The sequence below is a fragment of the Doryrhamphus excisus genome, linkage group LG15 (genome assembly GCF_037039965.1).
Source record: "Doryrhamphus excisus strain RoL-2023G ecotype Guam linkage group LG15, RoL_Dexc_Guam_v1.1, whole genome shotgun sequence".
NCBI classification, from domain to species: Eukaryota; Metazoa; Chordata; class Actinopteri; order Syngnathiformes; family Syngnathidae; genus Doryrhamphus; species Doryrhamphus excisus.
The window spans coordinates 14939614-14963625 of NC_136371.1; the positions used below are offsets into that span (position 1 = coordinate 14939614).

The following is a 24012-nucleotide window of genomic DNA, read 5'->3' on the forward strand; positions in this document are numbered from 1 at the left end:
GCTGGTCCAGATGTCGTCATCACAACGCGACGGCCATCTGTGTCAAATTAAAAGTCTTGCTCAATACAGTGTACTACATACTTACGTGGTTAAAAACATTGTTGTGTGTGAACGTCGTTGTTCCTTCAAAGCAGCGGGATTATTAGAAAACAACAATGTGTCGACAAAAGCAGTTTTGCTTCCGAGTATTTTAAGGGCTGCACGTCGAGGACGCAACGCTGTGGGGATCAGGTAACTGATTTTAAATGCGATGTTTAAAATAAAAATACAAAGCCATGCTGCATACCAACTGTACGTCGAGGCATGTGTGCTAGGAAAAAGAGGCATGTTGTCGCCTATTTGAAAAATCACCCAAAGTCCAACACAAGTCAACTGATGTACTGCAATAGTGGGAACTTTAAATAGGAATATATTGTGGCTCATATTTTCGAAGATATATATTTTTCGACCATGTATGGCCTGCTGACATTCGCATTCTTTTCACGGTACATTTAAAATGCTAAAATGCCAGTCAATTTTACATAGAAATTGTTCTTACAGGAATAGACTTGACTGCATATTTGCATCCAATGTCGACCGACCGGCCAAGTTGATAACCTTGGATTTTCTTGGCTATGCACATCAACTAATGCATCAAGGTAAGCTTCAGAGTGATAGCGAGCTACCTGTCACATCATTAAGCTGCTGCATTTTCATTCTTCCACCTACACAGGGGGAAATAATTATTTGATCCCCTGTAGAGACCCCCCCTCCCCTTACTACGATGTGAACAATCCATATTTTCTATGGTAGGTTTGTTTTAACAGAGAAAGATAATATTAATTCGGACTAATGAACATTAAATATAGGATGTAGGGATTGAACTGGTTAATGATGTCAAGGGCGTTGGGAGCATAGTGAGTGCAATAAATGTGTGACCTCTGTCAAGTCTTGTTTTGCTTTGGGATGGAATACTTATTTTTCTCAATCAATGACAAATTAAATTGTAACCTAACTCCTTGTAAACTAAAGCTACCAAAATCATGGATCATTTCAAATACTTATTTCCCCCACTGTACATTTCTTTTCATTGCTATCTGTCTCCTGCAGTCCTTGGACGGGCGAATGCCAAAACCTGTGATTTGAGGGCGGCCTTAAAGACTCCATGTCTTTCTTGGTAAGACTTTGTTGCGGTGTTCAAGTTGGTGTCATTCCCCACTCGGCACATATGACCTGCCTGGGAGCTTCTCGGTATAATCCCCACTTTCCCACACCTGCCTGCCACCTTTTCCACTCCCCCATCATTGCTCACTGGTCGTGTCTCACCTGTGCTCACCTCCCACACTTCCCCTTCACCAGGACTGCTCCTGCATCTCCCATACCCAAGTCCAGCCCATGGACATAGAGGAGTGCTACGAGGACACCAGTCTGCAGCTCTTGGTCAGTAGCTTTTTCCTGACCATCATTATAATAATAATAATAATACATTTTATTTGTATAGCGCTTTTCAAAATACTCAGACACTTTACAGAAGAATGGAGTTGAATAAAAACAAGTAAATAGAGTAAAATATACATTAAAATACAACATTAATTCATTAATACACAGTTAAAACATGAGTAAAAGCCGGGCGGGGCACAGCAGTCAGGTATAAAAAGTTAGACATTAAAAACAGATTTAAAGAGGTGACTAAATTATTTTGATATTGGCTTTCAACTGATACCGATATTGACAGCAGCTTTGTCCTCAAACTAATGTCAGGTCACATCACATGCAATAAATGAACACATTATGCTGCTTTTACTGTATTTCACAAATAAGCACAGTTTGTGCAAAATAAAAGCAAATACTGTAACAGGCAATGCGAGTTATAGGAAAAATGTAAAGGTTGCTATCAACAGCAGTGATAGAGTTTGGAAAGCTGGACATTTTTACTTTCTACTGTACAGAGCCATACAATCAGGGTTTTTGGTACAGATTGTGGCATGAAAAAGATGTAATACAGTGTATCGATGGACATATTCTATATCAGGGGTGCCAAATGTAGCGATGTTGATCATGTGTCACAATTAATTTTAAATGAAATATGAGATTACTCCGGTTTCCTCCCACATTCCAAAAACATGGTAGGTTAATTGGCGACTCCAAATTGTCCATAGGTATGAATGTGAGTGTGAATGGTTGCCTCTTGCCCAAAGACAGCTGGGATAGGCTCCAGCACCCCCGCGACCCTCGTGAGGAAAAGTGGTAGAAAATGAATGAATGAAATATCAGATATTGTAAAAACGTTTTGCTACATTGAAAAACATGAATGACCTGGCACTTGACAGATAAGGAGTGGAAGAAAAGGCATTGAACTAATTTTTTTCAACCCAACCGCTTGCTCCCATGATGCAACTCTACCGTAGAAGAGAGAGAAAAAAACGACCACAAGGTGGCAGAAGTACATTTTGTAAGAACCTTCATCTCTCCTATGGAAGTACAGTACATGGTCACACTATGGTATGGGAATGATATGAACAGATATGAAGAGCTTGCAACCAAAAGGCGCTAAATCCATTTTGACTGATTTCGAGAAAATCAATGATTTTTAATTACGCACATATCAATCTATTTGGTCATCAAGTCTATATTGCAAATGAAAGAGGTATCAATATAGGTCATAAAAATGCATGCTATAAAAATCCTGCACACACCATGTATTTTATTATTTTTTTTATTAATTTTTTTTCGGATTTAGCACCTTTTGGCTGAAATGATGGATTTAGCGCCTTTTGGCTGAAATAAATTTGAAGTCACCTTTAACTTCTTCAATGGCATTGTTGTAAAAGAATGTAAGGTGCTTTAATGTGCTATGCTAATAAAATAATTACAACACAGAAGCCATTCTCAATATACAAAAAACCCCCCCACCCACACACACACACATGCACTCGTTCACCTTCACACATTATAGAAACAAAATGTTATAACCTACCACTAGTACACTGTTACTGATAAAATTTTGTTAAGATATTATAGCACACATTAACATCATCCACATTCCATGATGATCAACTCAACATAACCAATTATACAAGACAATGGTACAAGACATGTCATACATTGCAGGACATGTCATACATTGCAGGTGCATTCAACCTGTAGGATGCAGTAGAGCGACACATGAAAAATAACAATTTGCAGACAATAATAAAAATTTGATTAAAAGCAGTGCTCATATTTGACTGCACCATGAAGGTGACAGTGACAAAAATCATCTCATTACAAACTCTTTACATTGTATGTTTTTTAGTACAAGTAAAATAATGTTTCTCATGAAAGTTGGAGGTGTCAAGGTAGAGACATGCCTTTTATGGTGTAAAAAAAACTTCCATGTTACAGAATACTGTAAAAACACAATTTGTGTTCTCCTGAATTGCATAACATACTGTAACTATCATACTTAATGTACACAAACAAAACAGGATGCGCACTGATACTGGCTTTCTGTATGTGCAGTGCCAATTGTATTCTTCTCTCTGATTGGTCAGATTATCAATAGATGGGAAACTTGGGCCAATCAGAATAAAGAATAAAGAAAGGGATTTAGCTCCTTTTGGTTGAAATCTGAAATGGAAATAGCGCCTTTTGGTTGAAAGCATAAATTTCATATCACTTTTTTTCATATTTTTTAAAATGATTTCAAGACCAAAATATGTGATTTGGATACACATGACAGAGGTCTATTAAACTAATGAAAAACATGCAACTTAGTGAAAATTGGATTTAGCGCCTTTTGGTTGCAAGCTCTTCATATGTTGTTTTGCACAGCAGGGCTCTTTGTGTGCCTCTGAAGGGCAGACAGCGGGGGGCGGTGACAGCATCACAGCGTTGTCGGCTGAACCTGCCCACTACCAGTTCCTAGCCGAGCTCGGTGAGAGAACCCCAGCTCTTGTAATAACTAGCAGAATGCTTGTGACCTCAAGGTGTGCCTATCATCTCTGTACAGGGAGGGGCTTCAACAACCTGAGCCAGGTGCACATGGCACGTCACACCCCGACCGGCCAGCTGGTGGCGGTCAAACAAACCAACCTGGATGAGTGCACTGAGGAGGAGCTGCTGCAGCTCATGGTGAGCATCAGTCCACCTTGTAGGTTAGGATTAAGTAAGTGAAAGTCACTTCCATCTTCCGCTCCACCCCCCCCCCCCCCCCCCCCCCACCGAACCCAGAATGAGGTTCTTCTGTCTCGGAGGTTCCGTCATCCAAGTCTGCTGACGTCTCGACTCGTCTTCAGCTTTTGCTGCCAGCTGTGGGTCCTCACGCCACTCATGGCCTACGGTCAGTCCATCACGATCCAGAAAGCCTGCAGGCTCAAAGCTGTGGTTTGAACCCCCTGACCTATGGCCCGCAGGGTCTGCACACTCCCTACTCAGAACCTATTTCCCTGACGGAATGAGCGAGTCTCTTATAGCTTATTTGCTTTATGGCGTGCTGCAAGCATTGGAGTACCTGCACCGCATGGGCTACGTTCACAGGTAGGGTGTTGGTCTTTCTCCTATCTGAAATACAAAGCACGAGATCCAAAAGTCGAAACCCACAGCACGCTCTCTCAGAACGTATTCCCCTGGTATGATTTAATTTACCCTCTCCCGCATGCCTCCCACATCAGGGGGGTAAAGGCCAGTCATATCCTGCTGTCAGAAGAGGGGCGTGTCTACCTGTCAGGACTCCACAGTGTTTACAGTATGATGCGCGAGGGGAAGAGAATGCGGGCGGTGTTCGACATGCCTCATCACAGCCCCGCCCTGCTACCGTGGCTCAGCCCTGAACTACTGCAACAGGTCCTTTTTGTCATGTTCCCATGCCTGACGACGTCCTCGTCTTGCAGGACTTTGTCTGATTCCTGTGAATTCTTCCTCTCGGTAGGATCTCCGTGGTTACGGAGTGAAGTCGGATATCTACAGTTTGGGTATCGCCGCCTGTGAATTAGTGAGCGGAAGGGTGCCTTTCCAGGACATGGTCCCCACTCAGGTAATAATACATATATTACCGCTCAAAAGTTTGGGATCACTTGGAAAAATTTTTGGCCAGTCTGAGATATGGATTTTTCTTGGCAATCCTGCTATGGAGTCCAGCATCCTGAAGTCGCTGCTTCACTGTTGATATTAATACACTGGTGTTTGACGGCTACTATTTAGTGCAGATGTGAGACATATTTGTCTTAAACTACACACTCTCAGATATTTGTCTTCTTGCACAGTTGTGCATCGTTTTTGTGTCCTTGTCAGACCCAGTTTGTGCTGCTCTCTGAAGGTAGTTAATAGCATGGTAAGAGATTATAGTTTTATTTTAGATTTTTATATGGGTTTTCTAATAATCTATTAGCCTTATAAAATGATGAACTTGGATTAGCAGCCATTGTGAAATGGATAAAAATGTTTGAAATTGAAAAAAAATGTTTGTGAAATGCATGAAAATGTGTTTTTCTTTGTGTAACGGCCTTACTAGGTCTCTGAAGGACAAAAGAATGAAACAAAAGTTGTCTTTCTGTCCACTTCTGCACCCCTCATCGATGCCAAGCACGTTGTGTGGCAAAGAGAGGAAGTACTACTGGAGCTGAGGGCAACTACGGAAGCCCGGGGGGACAGAATTGACAGGACGAAATAAGGCATTATACAAGGAAAGCAATAAAATTGAGAAAATAGGATAAGAAAATAACTCACGGAGATAAAATTCACATAACAATTACGAAATGACAGTAAATTCACACATTTAGACAAAGTGATAAGGTGCATTTTTAACTGTTACATTTTGAAAACAGACATTTGCAAGTGATCCCAAACTTTTGAGCAGGAGTGTAGGTCACCATTTTGATACATAGGGGGTGCAGGAGAAAATGGAGGACACATATTCATTTAACTAGAAGAACATCTGCTAAAAGCTAAACATGATGAAAGTGCTTCTCACCTTAAATGAAAGAGAGGCGGAAGCTCATTGCGGGCCCTTCTACTCCCAATCTTGTCCTTCCGGCCACTATCCCAAGGTCATGACCTTGTAGATGTGGTCTGTGGTGTTTGAACTTGTATCATCCCTAATGTATCGGCTGCAGACGCTGCTTCTGAAGCTGCGTGGCTTGCACCGCTGCCTGCCAGACACGGCCCCCTTCCCGCTGGGCGAGCTGGGGGGTCTCAAGGTGTCGCGCTCGGGGGTGGACTCCGGCATGGGAGAGAGCGCCGCTACCGGAAGTGCCACGCACAGCACCAGCGCCCCTCCGCCTGCCGCAGACGTCCTGCGGAGCCCCGCGCCCAAGAACCACTCGGCCACCCTGCATAGTTTGGTGCAGCAGTGCCTGGAGCAGCAGCCCGAGCGCAGGTCTGAGACCAACACATCCATTCCATCCATGTGTGACCCCCACTAATTCTTCTTTTATTCTTTTTGCAGACCTTCAGCCTCTGACTTGTTGACTCACGCCTTCTTCAAGCAGGTGCGTTCACCATATTATTGTGGCGGTTGTTCCTTACTGTAGCTTTAAATGGAGCCGTCTATGACAGGTGAAGAGACACACCAGAGACTCCTTCCTCAGCCTCGTGTATCCAGCGCTGCCGCTCACCAGCTCAGGGGGGGCTCCATTGTCCTGTCCCCCCGCCCCATCCTGCCACGCTCCAACAGGAGCATCCACAGGTGTTTGTGCTGAGGTGGTGTGGGACTTCTCCTAACCCAACTCCAGGAGAACTAAACCAAAAAAAATGGTTGATGGTTTGAACTCCTCCTTTTGTTTTTGTGATCATTACCAACTGAGCCTTTACGATTATTTTGATATTTTTTTAATGTTGTTTTTGTTTTTTATATATTTACACGAGGAAACTGTGAACATGTGAGCTCCAAGATGCTGCTGTCATCATCTCATGAAGAATAATAACAGCATATAAAAGTCGGACGTATTTGTTTGCGAGGGCAGAGTAGGGATCCTCAGTATTTGCTGATTTCGTACCTTTACCACCTTCCAAAGACATGAACAGTCATTGAAGCGGAGAAGGTTTCTCAGGGTTGTGAGATCATCTCCAAGGATGCACTGGTTTGGAGCGGTCAGAGGTATAGGGGGGGTGTTCAAGTGGAAGAACACGGCAGGTTGTTCTCTTTGGTGGATTTATTAAGGTTTATGATGTGGTACTGTAAGAACATACATACGAGCTTAGCTACTGATATTAGCACCGATGAACAAGGGAGCCTAACTTCGTGAAAAGGGTGCCCAAACAACTCCACAGCTCCCACAATAGAGCCAAAATCTCACCTCTATGCATTCACGCTCAGCATCAATGTTGTGAAATGGTGAAAGAGGTTCAAGAATGCTCAGAGATGTATGAATCGCTCACCTGACAAAACGGCCGCATTGTGGTGCGTTTACTGACCGCTGAACAAAGTAGGACAAACGACACACAAAGCTGAACATTAACAATGATACAATGTAATGTAAATTACGGCCTTTCTAACAGTCATGTTTATTCTACCAGTGACAGAATACTGACACATACTGTATTCATAAGGGGGTGAAGTTACAAATACTTACTGATGTGTTGACTAATTCCTGCAACAATAAGTCTGTGACGTGAACACAATTGTTGTTTCCTGTGTGCAGAGTTTGATATTGTGGCTGTCGTTTGTGTTTAAAATCCAAAACAATAGGTATACTTTAGCGCGTATTATTATAACGCAGTAGCCTTGGGCCGTGCATCTCCTGCTGTGCCCGGGTCCTACGGTTGCGTGTACGACTCTTGACCACCATCTCTTACAAAATGTGAAGCCTTTCAGCAGGAATGTCAGTTATCCGACAAGAAGTCCCCCAAAAGGAAAGTCTGGACATATACAGTACAGTGCATACATTATACAAAACTTTCATAATATATGTAAAAAAATATTATATATTATATTAAAATGTATGCAGAGTATAGCTAATTAAAATTATATCTATTGAATACAATTAATTTGTAGTTATTTTTGTAAAAAATTGTGTAATCTGTGCATTCGCGCTTATGTGTCCAGACTTAAGGGGCCGCCCTGTAAGGCAGGGTTATTCAACTAAATTATTCTGGGGGGGGCACAGTTCTCCCTTCACTATTATTATTTTGTATATGATGCCAATACTAATATCTGCCATACCTTTTTAATGCAGTCCTTCCCATACACTTTTATCTGTGGCCCGTCACAAATACATTTGGACCGCCACAGATGCGGTAGATTTGGTGCTTGCATTTTTTTGTTATTTTTTTTAGAAATATCTGCCATACCTTTTTAAAAGTTTTAATGCAGTCCTTCCCTGACACTTTTATCTGTGGCCCATCACAAATACATTTGGACCGCCACAGATACAGTAGATTTAGTGCTTAAAATTTTTTTTTTTTAGAAATACCTGCCATACGTTTTAAAAGTTTGAATGCAGTCCTTCCCTGACACTTTGTGGCCCGTCACAAATACATTTGGACCGCCACAGATACAGTAGATTTAGTGCTTAAAATTTTTTTTTTTTAGAAATACCTGCCACACCTTTTAAAAGTTTGAATGCAGTCCTTCCCATACACTTATCTGTGGCCTGTCACAAATGCATTTGGACCGCCACAGATACAGTAGATTTGGTGCTTTAACAGTGTTTTAATTTTTTATTTTTTAAGACACATTTTATACACACACAACTTACTTGGTTGTGTATTATTATAACCCAGAATCCAACTTCTTCACAACAACAGGAGCGCTCTGCTGTTTTTGAGAAGCTATTCCAAAATATCTCATCAAAGATCCGCTTTACGATAGCGTTCCAGTTTTTTTTTTTTTCTATCAGTCCCCTCCCAAGTTTTGACTGGAACTCGCAGGCCATGCAGTCAGGTGTCAATCCCGGGTCAGTTTTGGCCAGTCGAATAGCCCATCTGCAGGGCATATTTGCATGAAACCCACACTGTGTTAATGGTGTTACTTGCCATTTACAATAGTTACTCAGTGTTCCAGTGCGTGTTGTACGTGGAAGAGAAAACGTTCCTTTCCTGATCAGCTGCCTAAAGAAATGGTGTCAAATGAGCGGTGAAGCAACATTGGCTTCACAAGGAGACCTGCGTGTCACTCTTGATTCTGTGCACTGTGATCGTCCACTACACATCCAACATGAAAGTAGACAATTAATAAAAACTATATGCAAACTACAGTTTTGTTATATCTGCTTTAATGTGACAATGAGTACTTTTGTCTTTCAAATTGTGCCCACAATGTTCACATACTGACCAAAACGTCCAACGCAACACTCTGGTTTATTTCAACACATGGTTGTGGAGGTGAATATGGCGATCCTGCTGAGGGGTGGCGACACGTGCTCTGGGGACACGTGGGCCATCACCGGTGCTTCCCGTTTCATTATACCGGCTCCAGACACGTGATATGGTCGCCACGTGGACACCCAGGTTCCTTACAACCCGTCTTTACGACATTCCACCAGTGAGCATACCAACGGCTCGCTCTTGCAGATTTAGACCTCAGCATGGCATGGTCACATGTTGACCCAGGACAAAGCAAAGGAATATTGAAGTTGCCCATTGCCCAACCTGAAGGGATTGGAAAAATTCTATACTGCAGTGTTTTACTTTAAGTAAGCAAAATTATCTTGGCAATGTGATTACACGTTTTTTGCTAGACTAGCGGTGAGCTTGTAATTTGCATGCATGCAGGTAAGACGTTCCCTGTATGCGCACTCTAGTAAATGCGGCGCCCTCACATCTGGCTCCTGAGCTCCACAGTACCAGTGCTGCCTCTGACAAAGTGTGTCCGACAATGAGTGCTCCTCCTTTGAGTGATGTAGTTATTTACACCCGGTGATTGGGCCCCCCTGCCTTACAGCATGCTTGGGGATATGATGTGCTCTTTTACTCGTGAAAAAATACAGAAAGAATCCCACCTTTACGGAATTAGCTTCTGTGTTTTATGTTAAGATTAATGTCTACATCAACAAATGTAACCATAAAATTGGATTAAATGGAATGGTGTTGTTTGTACACTGTAAGGCAGGGGTTCCCAAACTTTACCAACTCAGGGCCCACTTGAAAATCTAAAAAAATGTCTGCAGCCCAACTTTGTCCTATAAACAGTACATAGACGAAATGCTACGTTCTCAAAGCCCTAAACTTAATATATTATCAATAATTATTTTTTAAATAATTTTTTTATATTTTATAATTATTAATAAGAATAATATAACTTATTAAAATTCAGGATTGAAATGAAAGCAGGGGGATAAAGAAGCCTAAACTTTTGATGTACACATAAGAAAGAAATTAAGAAATAAGAAATTAATTCTCATACTTTTCATAACTGCATTCAAGACTGGAATGATGATCAGAGAGCTAAGTTCCAATCATAAACTGTATAAGGTTCCTAAAATATTGTGACAGGTCAATAACACTGTTATTAGTTAGACCTATACATTTTTTAAATATTTATATTTATTTTAAATATATATATATATAATATTTATTTTACAATAAAAACAATAGAAAAATATTTACAAAAATGAATCATATTTTTAATTACCTCTCATGGCTCTCATGTACGACAACATCCCACCAGGGAGCGGCGGCCCACACTTTGGGAATCACTGCTGTAAGAAATCATTGTTTTTAAAATGTATTTGAATCGCATCGTAACCTGCATATAGTCTGTAAAACAGATAATATATCATATCATGACATCATTAAGAGTAACAAAACCAACACTTGTAGCAACAAAGCAGCATTGAAATACTCGGTCTTGCTGAGGAAGCTGCACAACAACAAATGTGTGTTTTTTTATGGACAGAGATGGAACTTTATTTCAGTACAGTGCTGCCAACATTCATATGCAAAAGTGAGGTCCGGTGTACACAAAGACAGGGTCGTGGCCCCAAACTTTGGTTCTCTCTGCTCGTATGCACAGAGGAAAGGCAGTGTGTTCATTGAGGGAACAATAAGAATGTAAGAATGGTGAGAACTGTACAATCAGTCATTTGCAGGCAAAAAACATCAAGTGGAAAAACATTGTAGTGTCGTGGAGCTCTCCAAAGAGTCAAACACAACCACTCCTACACTGGATCGTTGGATCAATGAACAAATAAAAAAGACAGTTTCAAAAGAAGCCCTGACTACGTTCAATGGTAGAAGTTCTCAGCTTCGTCGGAAAGTACGGTCATGAATCATAAGTCAAATTTGGACTTACGATTGAATTGATGATGGTACTAGGGGTGTAACGGTACATCGATTCAGAATGTGATTTTTCATCTCGGTTCAGAAATGTACTAGGTTAAATGCATTTCTGTGGTACAGGTTTTTAACATTATTAGAGCCCTATAGACATGAAATAATACCCCTATGGTCAACTTTACACTCATAATTCTCTTGAGGATCAATAGTGGACATAAGAGATCAGACTTGTGCTTGTGTGTGTTGCTCTAAATGTGTTACAGTCGCAGGGGAGGTGTAGGGGGGCAGACAGGAAGTGACGTTGGGGGTTCAGAGTTGAGCTTTAGATCGGCGTGGGTAGTAGCCCATGTTGGGGATTATTCTGCCTGTTCATTCAAGCATACAATAAAATGTTGTATGGTGCTTGTGTGTCCAACATTGCAGTAACTACTGACACAGTGACCAGTGTGTGATACATATCACCACCACGTCTTTGAATGCATCTTCTGAATGCCTTGTATTTGCATTTTACTTCATTTTGACATTTTTATGCTTGAAAATGCTTCATGCAGGCAAAAAACACAAACATTTGTAGTAGTTGTCTTGCTTTTCATGTGTTTTTACTCACTTTTTGTCTCTCCAGCATCCATTACAATTCCATACACGTGCAGCCATTCCACTGGGAAAGACTACTTTACTGTACCCAAAATCAATCAAGACCATGGTGTACCGTTACACCCCCTTCCAGATATTGCTGCGTTTGAGAACATGAGCAACAAATAACATCTTTATCCCTACTGTGTTGAAATGTCGACAAAGAGAACCCGTAGAACCCTGGACTGTGACATCCGTTATAAAATGAAGCAGTGATTTGGTGATTGACAACAGATAAAAAATATTGTACATGGTAAAAAATGACTGACATTCAAACGGCAACATCATTCCAAAAAACGTGATTCTTCTTGCACATTTGAAAAGTTTTTTTTTCTTGTAGCAACCACAACAAAGCTCACCCAATCAGCCACACAAGTTCTGGGTTCCTGTTCCTCTGAGGTCCTTCTTGAAGACAGAATCCAAAGGCGGTGCTTGCTCCCTGATTGTGGTCCGCAAGGCCACGTAGTTCTACAAAAACCCACAACCCGAAAATCCAAAAAATGGAAGGCTGCCCACCTCCAAAGTCTCACGTTGGGTTTCAATGTCAAGTTCCATTCGGGCGACACTTCCGTCTGGCTGTTGTCTCCGATCAGCAGTATCGTGACTCACTCCAGTCCAAAAGTGCTGGTTTCCTCCACGGCCGTCTGCATCTTCTCGTACAGCACAGAAAAGGATGGGTAGGGGGGTAGGTCCAAGCGGTTGAAGCATGTGTGAGCTCTGTGGAGAGACCGCATGGAAAGACCTGAGGACATCATCTTTCTGCTCTTGGTGTGACAATAAGTCGATTTTGACACAAAGTAAAACTAATACAAAATAATGAAAATGGAACCCATTTAAAGTTGACTACCATAAAAGATGAATTTCATTCATGGAGTCATTCATTAGTCATTTTCCACACTATTTTCTATTCATTTTTACCTGGGCAGGGACGTCACCTTTCCCCACTTTTCCACACAGAACCGCCGAGGTCCATTGCTTCCTCGCAGAGACGCAAAGCCCTCGTAGGGAATACTGGACGTCCCGGTAACAAACTTAAAAAAAAACAACAACTTTTAAGTGTGCGGCAGCCTTCATATTGCAGTTGTGAGCGTGTCCGTTCTTACCTGCAGAAGCCGAAGTCTTTGCTCGTTGTTGAATCTCTCCACTGCTGCCCAGAACCACCTGATGACTATATGGTTGTCATGGTAACCTGAACAACAAACAGTTGTAACAGTAACAAACAGTTGTTTGAGTTGTGGACTCCTATAGAGCTGCAACATACAATAACCCGCACAGAAAGTTTCCTAGACCTTCTAGAATCTGCACCTATTCAAGCTATATTTCCTTGGATTTCCAAAACGATCTGTTTTAATTTATTCCACCCACAGCCCCGCCCATATAAGGGAGTCACCGGCTGGATGGTCGGTCACAGTGAGCCGGTGTTAGGAAAAACTAAAACGGAGCGTTCAGAGACTTTCCAACTTCTTTCAGGGCTCACGTCCAAATCCATAAACATAAAAGGCATACCTTATCTCACCTGAAATTAATTTTCTGAAATGAATTACTTTCAAATTAAACAATTTTTTCTGTCTTAATATGATTTGAAGGGGAACTGCACTTTTTTGGGAATTTTGTCCATCATTCACAATCCTTATGTTGCAACATGAACACATATTTCTTTCCCTTGTCTGTGGATTATAACACAAGAAAACAAGTTAATTTCAGCTAACTTACAATGCAGTCATTACACTATTTCGACTTTGAAGCTCTCTTGATATCCATGCGGTGATCATGCATTAACACGTATACCGATAACATAATAGTTGCAGTATCTTGCGTCATTTTGATGATTGAAACCACTGAAACTATGGAGGACCAAAACTGCCAAAATAATGAATAAATAAATAAATAAAAGTGGAAATAAAAACAAAAATGAAAAAAAAATCAAAAAATTAAATACAAAAAATAAATAAATATAAATGGAAATAAAAACAAAAATATATTTTTTTAAAATTTTTTATTCTTGTTTTTTATTTTTGTTATATATATTTTTATTTTTGTTTTTATTTCCATTTATATTTATTTTTTTGTATTTAGTTTTTTGAATACATTTTTTAATTTTCATTTTTTTCAGGAAGTATACAGGGAGAAAAGTATACATTTACCGGGACAATAATGGCGGGGTCCACCAGGAAGTCGGTGTCCGAGCTTCTCAGGGACGCTGCCAATCGTTTGGATGATTTGGAACGTGGTAAGTATGAAACAGCTGATGTGTTACGCTTTTACTTAATTCCAGTTCAGGTGTGTTGACTCTTTCTTTACTTTCTGCTTTCACAAGCTTCAACTTCGGACGAATCGGACGAGAGTGGTGTGGTGACTTCCTCTTGCTGTGGCTGTTTGCAGGCATACCTAGTCGATTTTCGCACTCACATGTCGATCAACCAATAGGCAAACAGTTCAACCCAAGACACACTTAGGACCGCCCCCTCATTTGAATAGTTTTTCCTTCTGCATTTCTGAGGACCAAAACTGCCAAAATAATAAATAAATAAATAAATAAAAGTGAAAATAAAACCAAAATGAAAAAAATATCAAAAAATTAAATACAAAAAATAAATATAAATGGAAATAAAAACAAAAATAAAAAAATATATACATAAATAAATAAATAAATGCAAAAATAAATACAAAAATAAAAAACAAGATTCAAAAATTTTAAAAAAAATTATTTTTGTTTTTATTTCCATTTATATTTATTTTTTTGTATTTAATTTTTTTCATTTTTTTTCATTTTTGTTTTTATTTCCACTTTTATTTATTTATTTATTTATTTATTATTTTGGCAGTTTTGGTCCTCCATATGAAACGTCTTTCCTCTGCGGAATGATACACATACTTGTGCTAGTTCTGTCAACAGCAACAGCGGCGACAATAACACCATCTCTGCTCTCATTGGGACGACTGTGTTCCACAAACGAGCATCTTGTTTGTCGCAAAACTGAGAGTTAGGTATCCACTATTCTATCTGTGAATGATGCTGAGACTAGCAATTAGCAAGGCGTTGTGTTAGTTACTGTAGCGTTTTAAATCAAAATATGGCAAGATACTACAACTATTACATGCTATCATCAGTGTACGTGTTAATGCATGATCGCAGCATAGATATCAAGAGGTCTTCAAAGTCTAAATAGGTATTCCAATGACAGCATTGTAAGCTAGCTGAAATTAACTTGTTTTCTCATGTTATGCACACAAACGGGAAAGAAATGTGTTCATGTTTGACATACGTAAGTATTTTCCTCCTTTTAATGTGTCCCTAGTAGTCCAGGGTGACGTGACATGACCAATGTGTCCATCCTTGAGGGACACCCTGTATTATTGTATAATTGCCCCATTAGTGTACACTATGTTCTGTTCGGGCAATACTCACCTCCTCTGTATTCTGTGTTGTTCCTCCAGTCGGACAAGTCAATCTCAGCCGTCCCCGCCATCACAAGCTCCAGTTCCCTGGCATCAAACACAGACACCGAGCGCGCGTCCACCACCTGGCCGCCCACACAAATGTGACAATGTTGACTAGAGAGCCAATGGGTTATACTTTATACGCGTTCAAACAAGCGTCTCTTTCACCTCGTAAAAGCCTCTGACCAAACTTTCCGTCTGCTGCACCACACCGCGTTCGATCCTCCACTTCACCATCCGCTCGATGTACTCCTTTTTGTTCTTCTCCGTGACGGGAATGTTGGCGCCGCCAGCCTTTAGCTCTCGTTCTGTGATCTGCAGCAGAACGCAAGGCACAATCATGTGAGCCTTCGGAGAACTCTGGGATTATAAATATCTATTTTTTCAGGAAGCTTCCTCTAAAATGTACTCCATAAATAATACTACATACATATATTGATAAATAATAAAGTATTAGAAATAAACTAGACTATTTTTCACCAAAATATGTGGGATTCAACAACTCTAATAATGCATGGTGTCAACGTTGGAAGACCGGAACGGACTTGGAAGCAGACCTGTCCAAAAACTTCCTCGTTGACAGTGAAGGTGAGGTCCAGCATCTCCTCGATGTCGTTGTCCTTCATCCACTGAAGGGACTGATGAAACTCCTCATCCAGATACTCCAGGTCGCTCAGGTCGCACGGACTGTACACGGAAAAACACCAGACATGGGTGTGGGAATGTGCAATGGTTTATATTGGCCATGCGTGCATGCATACATGCGCAGTAAGCCTTTGTAGAAGGGTCTGGTAAAGAAAGCGTCCAGAAGGTACTGGTGGATCAGAGCCAAACCCAGGATGCGACCGCTGAACCGGAACCTAAACGTGCACAGAAAACACAGAAAACCCGCTCTTAGCAGTGTTTGCTGGAGATGGAGGAGCACTGATGCCATTGTTGGCTTTACGGTGGAACGTCTGAAGACAGGCACCACAAAAAGTTGCACAAAACTGTGGAATTCAACAACTCTAATAATGCATGGCGTCACACGACAAGTTACAGGCTGCAAATGACCGCCAAACGCCACTCATTCTGCCTTTTTGCTCATTTTTCAACTTTTACATTGCTTTTCTTTGGTATTCATGTTTAACGGTATTCTAGGAACAACAATTCACAACACTTTGGACACACTTGATTATGGCTTTTTGCTCATTCTTCAACTTCCAATTGTTTTTCTTCTACATTTGTGTCATTTTATTTCTTCAATGCGACAAAAAATTAAGAAACAACAACCTGCCTTAAATGACCCCTATATTGCGCACACAATTACAGGTTGAGCAGGATGCAGGTTATTCATTCATTCATTTTCTACCCCCGGTCGCGGGGGTGCTGGAGCCTATCCCAGCTGTTCGGGCGAGAAGCGGGGTACACCCTGGACTGGTGGCCAGCCAACCACAGGGCACATATAGACAAACAACCATTCACACTCACATTCATACCTATGGGCAATTTGGAGTCGCTAATTAACCTAGCATGTTTTTGGAATGTGGGGGAAACCGGAGTACCCGGAGAAAACCCACGCATGCACAGGGAGAACATGCAAACTCCACACAGAGATGGCAGAGGGTGGAATGTGAGGCCTGCGCGCTAACCACTCGACCACTTTTGGATTATTTCTACGTTATTTATTTATTATTATGAATTGTGTGTGTGAGCTCACCACTCATGGTGATTGTCCACAAAGGAGGACATTGGGCTGATCTGGACTGTATACGTGTCGTTGGCGGAATATTCAAACAGACCGTAGTAAGGATTGAAGAGTTCCCTGGAGACCAGGAAGAAGAACTCTCTGGAAGGTCCGCTATAATCCAATCTGCAACACACCCACATATACATGTCTTACAAACTTCCTAACTGCTTCATCTGTGTCCGCACGCTACCGACTCACCCTTCCTCGCCCACGAAGCTGACGTAGAGCTTGCTACGCTGCAGGTCTTTGCGGGAGTAACACGTGATCTGGTTGAAGGCGTCCTCCAGCAGGTGGTCGCGGCGAATGATCAACCTGTCACATGTTGACGGCAGTTGACGTGAGGACACTGTGGATGGTTTGTGGCACCCACTTACGGATTAAACTCACTTTAACTTCCCTGGTCCCTGGCCGTAGCCTTTGGTCTCCAGCTTCCTGTAGAAATTACGCAGTTTTGCCTCAAAGTCTCTCTTGTACGGTGCTGGAGCTCTAGCGTTTGCTCTCTGAGTACCTACAAGAAGGACAAGAGGCATTGAGGCTTCTTCATCAGGTCTTACACTTGGTCACTTGCACAATAAATATTTTAATACATTATGTACATTAAAGATGCTAAAATGCAATGTAGGTCAATATACTTCATCAACATAACAAAACATCAGTTTAATTCAAATTGAGGAGTCTTGTGCATAGAAAATGGATGGAATTCCTTGAGCTCAGTGTAGCTTATAGATTCTGTTGAAAGCAGTGTGTCAAGGAAAAGGAAAGTGAAATTAGATTCGCAGACAAGACAATACCAGGTGAGTTTTGCGGGGAGGACACGGGAGAGCCACGAGGCGACTGGCAATAGCTGGGGTGCAGCAAGGCGTGAGGAGGCACGTAGGACATGACTTCGTCTTCAAACAGACTGCAGGAGTGGAGAAAAAACCAAGTGAGCCACGAATGCGAATGGCACGTGCAACGTGGAAGACCACCTCACCTGAGCAACATCACCAGGTCGGCATCTCCGGACAAGCGCGCCAACCCTGATACGCCGTCTGTGCGAATCAGCTGGACCTTCTCCCTGTTGGCATGGCAACATTAACTTATTTTCACCTTCCTGTGAAACCATTCACCCAATTCATCTGGATAACCAAGACTTATTAGTTGTTCCTAATGGATAGGGAACCCTCACCGAACCCCCCAACACCCCTCTCCAAAGTATCAAATTATTTATAAAAAAATACATTCATTAATTACATTAATCTATTTTCATCTGTGAATTAGTAATTAAATTTTTTTGTGCCTCATGTGTACATTATATGCACATATAATATGTCCAGACAAGCTTCCCAAAGTGGGCTATGAGTACCCCCAGGGGTAAACTCTAATACAGGCTATGTAAACAATTGTGTTAAAAATATGACCACACACACACACACACCAAAATATAAAGAAAAAGTCTGCCTAAAGTCACCTCTACTAAAACAATTGAATTTTTTTTTGGTACAATTTTAAATTCAAATTGTATGTTGTAATTATGAATTGTAATGATTTTAATTATTGTCATTATTATGATAAGTATTGCATTATGTATTAATTAATTCAATAACAAATTCATAAACTATAATTGTGGGCGGCACGGCGGTCTAGTGGATAGCGCGCAGACCGCACAGCTAGGAGACCAGGGTTAAATTCCCACCCTCGGCCATGCATGTTCTCCCCGTGCACGCGTGGGTTTTCTCCGGGTACTCCGGTTTCCTCCCACATTCCAAAAACATGCTAGGTTAAAGACAGCTGGGATAGGCTCCAGCACCCCCGCGACCCTCGTGAGGAAAAAGCGGTAGAAAATGAATGAATGAATGAATGAACTATAATTGTTGTCATTATTATAATTATTACATTTATTATGTATATAATTTAATTTTATTTAAATTATATAGATATTTTTTAATTTAAATTATACATATATAAATTTTAAATAAAAAATATATATATTTTAAATTAAAAAAAAATATATTGTTATTTAATTAGTAATTAAAATAGTTATTTAAATAGTAATTAAATGTGTTAAATGTTGTGTGTGCATATTGTATGTACAGACCCTGTTCCCAAAGTGGGGTACGGTATCCCCAGGGGTATGCAAATTGTCATAGCGTGTATGTGAATAAGAAGCAGCTTAACTACATTAGACTGTAATAAATAGGATTGCATGAAATTAGATACATTACACATAGATACAGGCTACCCTCTAGTGGTGAAAAAAATCATTAGACTATAAGCGTGTGTTTAAGTGTGTGTGTTTACCTGAGTGAATGGTTGCGGTGGAAATCTGGCTGCCTCTCCTGTAACGTCTCAAATATGTTGGGTTGTCGTAGAAAAGCCACAATCTTGTCGTTGTATGCTACAAGAAAGGGACAAGAAGGAGTCAAAACCAGCGAAAATAATTGGGAGTCTTACACAGTTTATGTTGATGTCAGCTTAAGCGGGCATTTTTTACTGGCCATTTTTCAAGATTTTGACTATGTAGACATGGTATGTACAAAAAAGATGCGACTCATAATTCAACAGAAAGATGAGTCCCTAGCCCTCCTCTAGGTAATATGTTCACTCCGCTGTTATTGGTCACAGTCAGGTGCTCCCGAGGACTTCCGGACACGTAGGTCCGCATTAATTAAGCGCAAGCCATTGCAGCCCAAAAAAGGAAGTCTGGTTCGAAAATAACTCAGTAAAACCAAGTGTGCAGAGCCATGCAAAACTTCTTTCAGGGCTCACTTCCAAATGTGCAAAACTCATTATGTGACGCTTTGGCATCGTTTAACAGAAGAATCCAACGTTGTAACAACATTTGTAGGTCAGAAAAGCATGAAAGGTCCCCTTTACTTGCATACTCACCCAGCGGAACGACGTCTTGACACTGCCCCCTACTGGCAGATGCAAAGGTGCTGGAGGTCCTAGGCAGTACGCTTGGCCCGGCGTGACGGGACTCTTCGCCCACCTGTGTAGCGGCACAAAAAGGTGATTGTGTGACGCCAACTCAACTTTTTTGCTGTTTCTGCGGGACTTACCAGGCGCCGCGGGCTAACCTCGCCGGCGCTATGGCTGCGTTGGCGGGTGAGGTGCTGCCGGTGAGCCAAGAGGCTCGGGGGAGGGGAACTCTGCAGCGGCAGCCGGGGGTCGATGAATGTGGTGGCTCGGCTGTTGTGGTCCACGAAGAAAGGCTGCGGACGGGGACATTGTGACGACAATGTCCAAGCGAGGCGAGAGATGACAATGACGACATGAACTCACCTTGCCGGCGTGGTCGTGCTTCATCTCCCAGCCTCGAGGCAGCTCCAGCTGCTTGTTGGCAAACATGTTGAGGAAGGCCACCAGGTCTCTGTTGTGCTGGTAGCGTTCAAAGTGGTGCGCGTCCCGGCGGACCTTACTTATCATGTGCTTCAAACACGTGTTGGCGGTGAACATGCGATAGGCACTCTGATGTGACGGCAGAAAAAGACGTGTCAAGTTAGGTGAAGCCACTTTCTTTTCTTGACTTTGTCCTTACGGGGTTAGAATGCAGCACAGTGAAGAAGTCTGGGCTGGTGAGGAACCTGGCACTGGGAGACTGGAGCAGCAGGTACAGGCGGGACCGGGAGCTTGACTGGACCGCGCTGCCGTCTCGACGCAGCTCTGCAAAAAGTTCAAGAAGCACAAGGTCACGCTGCGCCACGCACACAGACCGCACTGCGCTGTCGGTACCTCATGCTAACCTTGAAAAGAAGAGTGCCCGTCGCTCTCATCCGCCAGCTGCTCACTGGCCGGCACTTCCTCAGCTCTGCTGTCATTGGTGATCGTCCGACGGATGCTCTGATACCTGAAGGCGAGCGCGCTGATGAGTCGTTACTGTCCTACGTTGGACATTCAGCTAGCGTGAACCCATTTAGAGGGAACCCCACCATCCATTTTCTGCACCGCTTATCCTCATTAGCGTCACCACTCACTCACATCCATACCTCGGGACAACTGGCTATGGAATGTGGGGAGCAAACTCCACACAGAGATCTCCCAAGCGGAGATTCCAACCCAGGTCTTCCCTATCTCCTGACTGTGTGGCCAACATTCAAACCCCTATCCACCGTGCGGCCTCATTAACATCAATCAAATTAAACTACAAAATGAACAGCTAGCATTAATGACTAAATTAATTGTACTAAATTACATTAAGAGGTACTAACAGTACAACTAATTGTAACACTAATTTAAAAGACTAAATGAATAGTCAACACTATTCATTTTATTTCATTCATTTAATACATTTTTATTCACGTCACAATTAAATTAGTGGCACTCAACTGAAGCAAAAATACATTTGAATAATTACTAAATTAATTCATTCATTTTCTACCGCTTTTCCCCACAAGGGTCGCGGGGGGTGCTGGAGCCTATCCCAACTGTCTTCAGGCGAGAAGCGGGGTACACCCTGGACTGGTGGCCAGCCAACCACAGGGCACATATAGACAAACAACCATTCACGATCACATTCATACCTATGGACAATTTGGAGTCGCCAATTAACCTAGCATGTTTTTGGAATGGGGGAGGAAACCGGAGTACCCGGAGAAAACCCACGCATGCACAGGGAGAACATGCACACTCCACACAGAGATGGCCGAGGGTGGAATTGAATCCTGGTCTCCTAGCTGTGAGGTCTGTGCGCTAATCACTCGCCCGCCGTGCAGCCCATAATTACTAAATATGAAATTAAATTAAAATCAAATTAGGTGCTGAATGTGTGTGGAGGGGTATTGACCTGCGGTTGAGCTGCTCCATCTGCTGGATGGAATTGGACCTCTGGAGGGTCTGCGGGGCAGCCGGGGCTGTGGGCCGTTGCCAGGTGGTGGTTCTGTTGACGTGGTCCACGTAAAAGATTCGCCCGTGGCTGTCGATGCGGGCCTCCCAGTCTAGTACATAAAACACAAGCCTTACATAGGGCAAGGTTAATTCTATAGGCTAGGTTCTATATTCTATATTAATTCTAAATAGAATAGAAACACCTGAATGTTTTAGCATTTGTATGTATTCATATAAATGGCTATTTATGTCATTGGTTATTTATTTTGTGGGTTATTTAACCCATAAGAATGATATAGCTAAAGTGGATATAGCTATAGTGAATATAACTAAATGGATGTGATGTTGTTTTGTAAAATACTGCTGTTAGGCTACAAATATCTTACATTGTTCAGTGTAAACTGATACCTTCTTTAAAGTCACACATAGGCACTTTGAAATGAAGCAATGAACATATACTCATTGAAATTCATTCAAACCGTGACAAATGTCACAGTTAGCGTTGTTAGCGTTAGCATTTCATTTAGTGCTTTGCGATACTTTCCTCACGTCTTTTCTAAAAATCCAGGGGGGAAATATAGTAAGAATGGTGGAATTCTAAGATTCCACACTCCATCAAAGCATTACAATTGTTAAACTGCTTAAAAATGAGCTTTTCGGGCAAAAAAAGTACACGTTTGGAAAGGAGCTAGCTTACCTGACCAGCTGCCATTTTGTGAGTCACATGACTACTAATATGTTACTTAGGGACTTAATGAGTTCCACTCAAGTACAAAGCTGTATAGGACACATTTTGACACACTTTCTTAAAAAAATACCTTTTACTTATTACTTACTTTTTACTTAATTACTTACTTTAAAAAATTGTCTATTGTTTTCCTAAAGATTTTTTTTTTTCAACAACAACAGTGACAAACAGAACAGTTAAATGTCAATGATGGCTACGGGTCACAATGGAGATGATATCAGTGAAATGAAACAGTCCAACTTACCAGTAGCAATAGTAACAATGAAGACATGAACCATGATAGTAAACACAATTACAGCCAAAGGATTTTTTATGATCGCAACAGATTTGTTTCCATAGATGAGCAAGTGGTAGGAGAAAAAGTGTACCCCAGCACATTCACTCTTGGATATTAGGTGATATTTCTGCAGTCAATGACTGATTTAAGAGGACTCACTGGGTGGGAGGGACTCGTCCACTCTCTGGTAGCGACTGATGTCATGGCGTACAGATGACAGTGAGTGAACAGACGAGTGGCCGTTGACCTGAGCCGTGGCCCCTGTGTGTACACAACACACACACATTATGGTCAGTATCAGAGGTGTCCAAAACTTTTCGAGCAAGGGACGGGGACCCCTGGACTGGTCGCCAGCCAACCACTCACACATTCATAACTATGGACAATTTGGAGTGGCCAATTAACCTAGCATGTTTTTGGAATGTGGGAAGAAACCGGAGTACCTGGAGTAAAACAAACCCACGATCAAAATACAAAATGCAAATTCAGACCAGCCGTGTCAGCGGACAACCCCTCTAAAATGCTTCCTGTACGTCACTTAAGTAATGTATTTAATTTGCTCCTTATGGGGTCAAAGTATGATATCAATGTTAAGCAGCAAGCAGCTCACCGGTCTCTCTTTCTGGCATCGTCCCGCTCATATCTTCCCGGGCCCTGCAGGCTGCCTGGTTGGAAGCTTCACCTTCTGCGGGTCGCAGGGAGCGTCTCTTCCACACCTCACCTCCCTCCTCCTCTTCCTCCTCCTCCTCCTGTCTCTGCTCACCTTGCGCTTCCTCGCTGCCAGCCCCTGCAGCTGACAAAGATGTGTTGATTTTGTTGTTGTTGTTTATAGCTATGAGCTATGAGCTATGACAAGAAAACCCAACGGGGTGATAGTTGGGAGTCCTTACCTAATTCCATTTCAAATTTGACAAGGATTTTATAAGTATTACAAGTATTTACATTTTTTTTATTACTTCCTGAAACTTCACCTTGCCTTTCAAGAGTGTCATCACTGCTCAAAGCTTATGAAGAATCTTCATGACGATAATGATGCTAAAAATACACACCTTTGATGACCCTGATACGAAGGTGATGATGATGACCTAACTGAGTTCATAACCCTGATACTAACAGGACATGTTTGAAACCTACGTATGTGACATGCATAGTACGTCGGTGGGTAGGTACGGTGGTTGTGCACCGAGTAATTGTACATTTAGTACG

At 41.8% G+C, this 24012-nt stretch overlaps 2 protein-coding genes across 6 annotated transcripts in view; one reads left to right on the top strand and one right to left on the bottom strand.

The window, feature by feature from the left end:
* The first annotated feature begins 4 nt into the window (after positions 1 to 4).
* Positions 5 to 9147, top strand: stradb (STE20 related adaptor beta). Of its 2 annotated transcripts, none has more exons than XM_058052555.2 (13): positions 5 to 231; positions 541 to 638; positions 1090 to 1156; positions 1339 to 1419; positions 3793 to 3895; positions 3971 to 4092; positions 4192 to 4300; positions 4374 to 4497; positions 4632 to 4803; positions 4889 to 4993; positions 6072 to 6334; positions 6404 to 6446; positions 6514 to 9147. In XM_058052555.2, exons 3-13 carry the CDS (start codon positions 1145 to 1147, stop codon positions 6676 to 6678), a joined length of 1299 nt encoding a protein of 432 aa, XP_057908538.2. In that variant the 5' UTR covers positions 5 to 231; positions 541 to 638; positions 1090 to 1144; the 3' UTR covers positions 6679 to 9147. The 2 variants fall into 2 exon arrangements, with proteins under 2 accessions (XP_057908538.2, XP_057908539.2); XM_058052556.2 differs by having other exon boundaries at positions 3796 to 3895.
* A 1606-nt stretch (positions 9148 to 10753) lies between these two features.
* hecw2b (HECT, C2 and WW domain containing E3 ubiquitin protein ligase 2b) overlaps positions 10754 to 24012 on the bottom strand; it is a 28187-nt gene continuing 14928 nt past the window's right edge. The window contains exons 11-31 of one of the 4 annotated variants that reach the window (XM_078796601.1): positions 23417 to 23593; positions 22966 to 23067; positions 21741 to 21891; positions 20701 to 20804; positions 20496 to 20620; positions 20240 to 20425; positions 20017 to 20169; positions 19844 to 19946; positions 19256 to 19352; positions 17949 to 18032; positions 17767 to 17876; positions 17363 to 17483; positions 17174 to 17287; positions 16946 to 17098; positions 16008 to 16106; positions 15804 to 15933; positions 15415 to 15561; positions 15215 to 15329; positions 12909 to 12994; positions 12724 to 12836; positions 10754 to 12522 (exon numbers count right to left, since the gene is read on the bottom strand). In XM_078796601.1, coding sequence (XP_078652727.1) covers positions 12411 to 12522; positions 12724 to 12836; positions 12909 to 12994; positions 15215 to 15329; positions 15415 to 15561; positions 15804 to 15933; positions 16008 to 16106; positions 16946 to 17098; positions 17174 to 17287; positions 17363 to 17483; positions 17767 to 17876; positions 17949 to 18032; positions 19256 to 19352; positions 19844 to 19946; positions 20017 to 20169; positions 20240 to 20425; positions 20496 to 20620; positions 20701 to 20804; positions 21741 to 21891; positions 22966 to 23067; positions 23417 to 23593 — 2582 coding nt within the window. In that variant the 3' untranslated portion in view covers positions 10754 to 12410. Of the gene's footprint in view, positions 12523 to 12723; positions 12837 to 12908; positions 12995 to 15214; positions 15330 to 15414; positions 15562 to 15803; positions 15934 to 16007; positions 16107 to 16945; positions 17099 to 17173; positions 17288 to 17362; positions 17484 to 17766; positions 17877 to 17948; positions 18033 to 19255; positions 19353 to 19843; positions 19947 to 20016; positions 20170 to 20239; positions 20426 to 20495; positions 20621 to 20700; positions 20805 to 21740; positions 21892 to 22965; positions 23068 to 23416; positions 23600 to 24012 lie in introns of all 4 variants that reach the window. The other 3 variants (XM_058052542.2, XM_078796602.1, XM_078796603.1) reach the window with 3 other exon arrangements.

Coding starts and splice junctions, on each gene's coding strand:
- stradb (XM_058052555.2), top strand. Junction 4,301..4,373: donor CACGCCACTCATGGCCTACG/GTCAGTCCATCA, acceptor TATGGCCCGCAG/GGTCTGCACACTCCCTACTC. Junction 4,994..6,071: donor AGGACATGGTCCCCACTCAG/GTAATAATACAT, acceptor TATCGGCTGCAG/ACGCTGCTTCTGAAGCTGCG.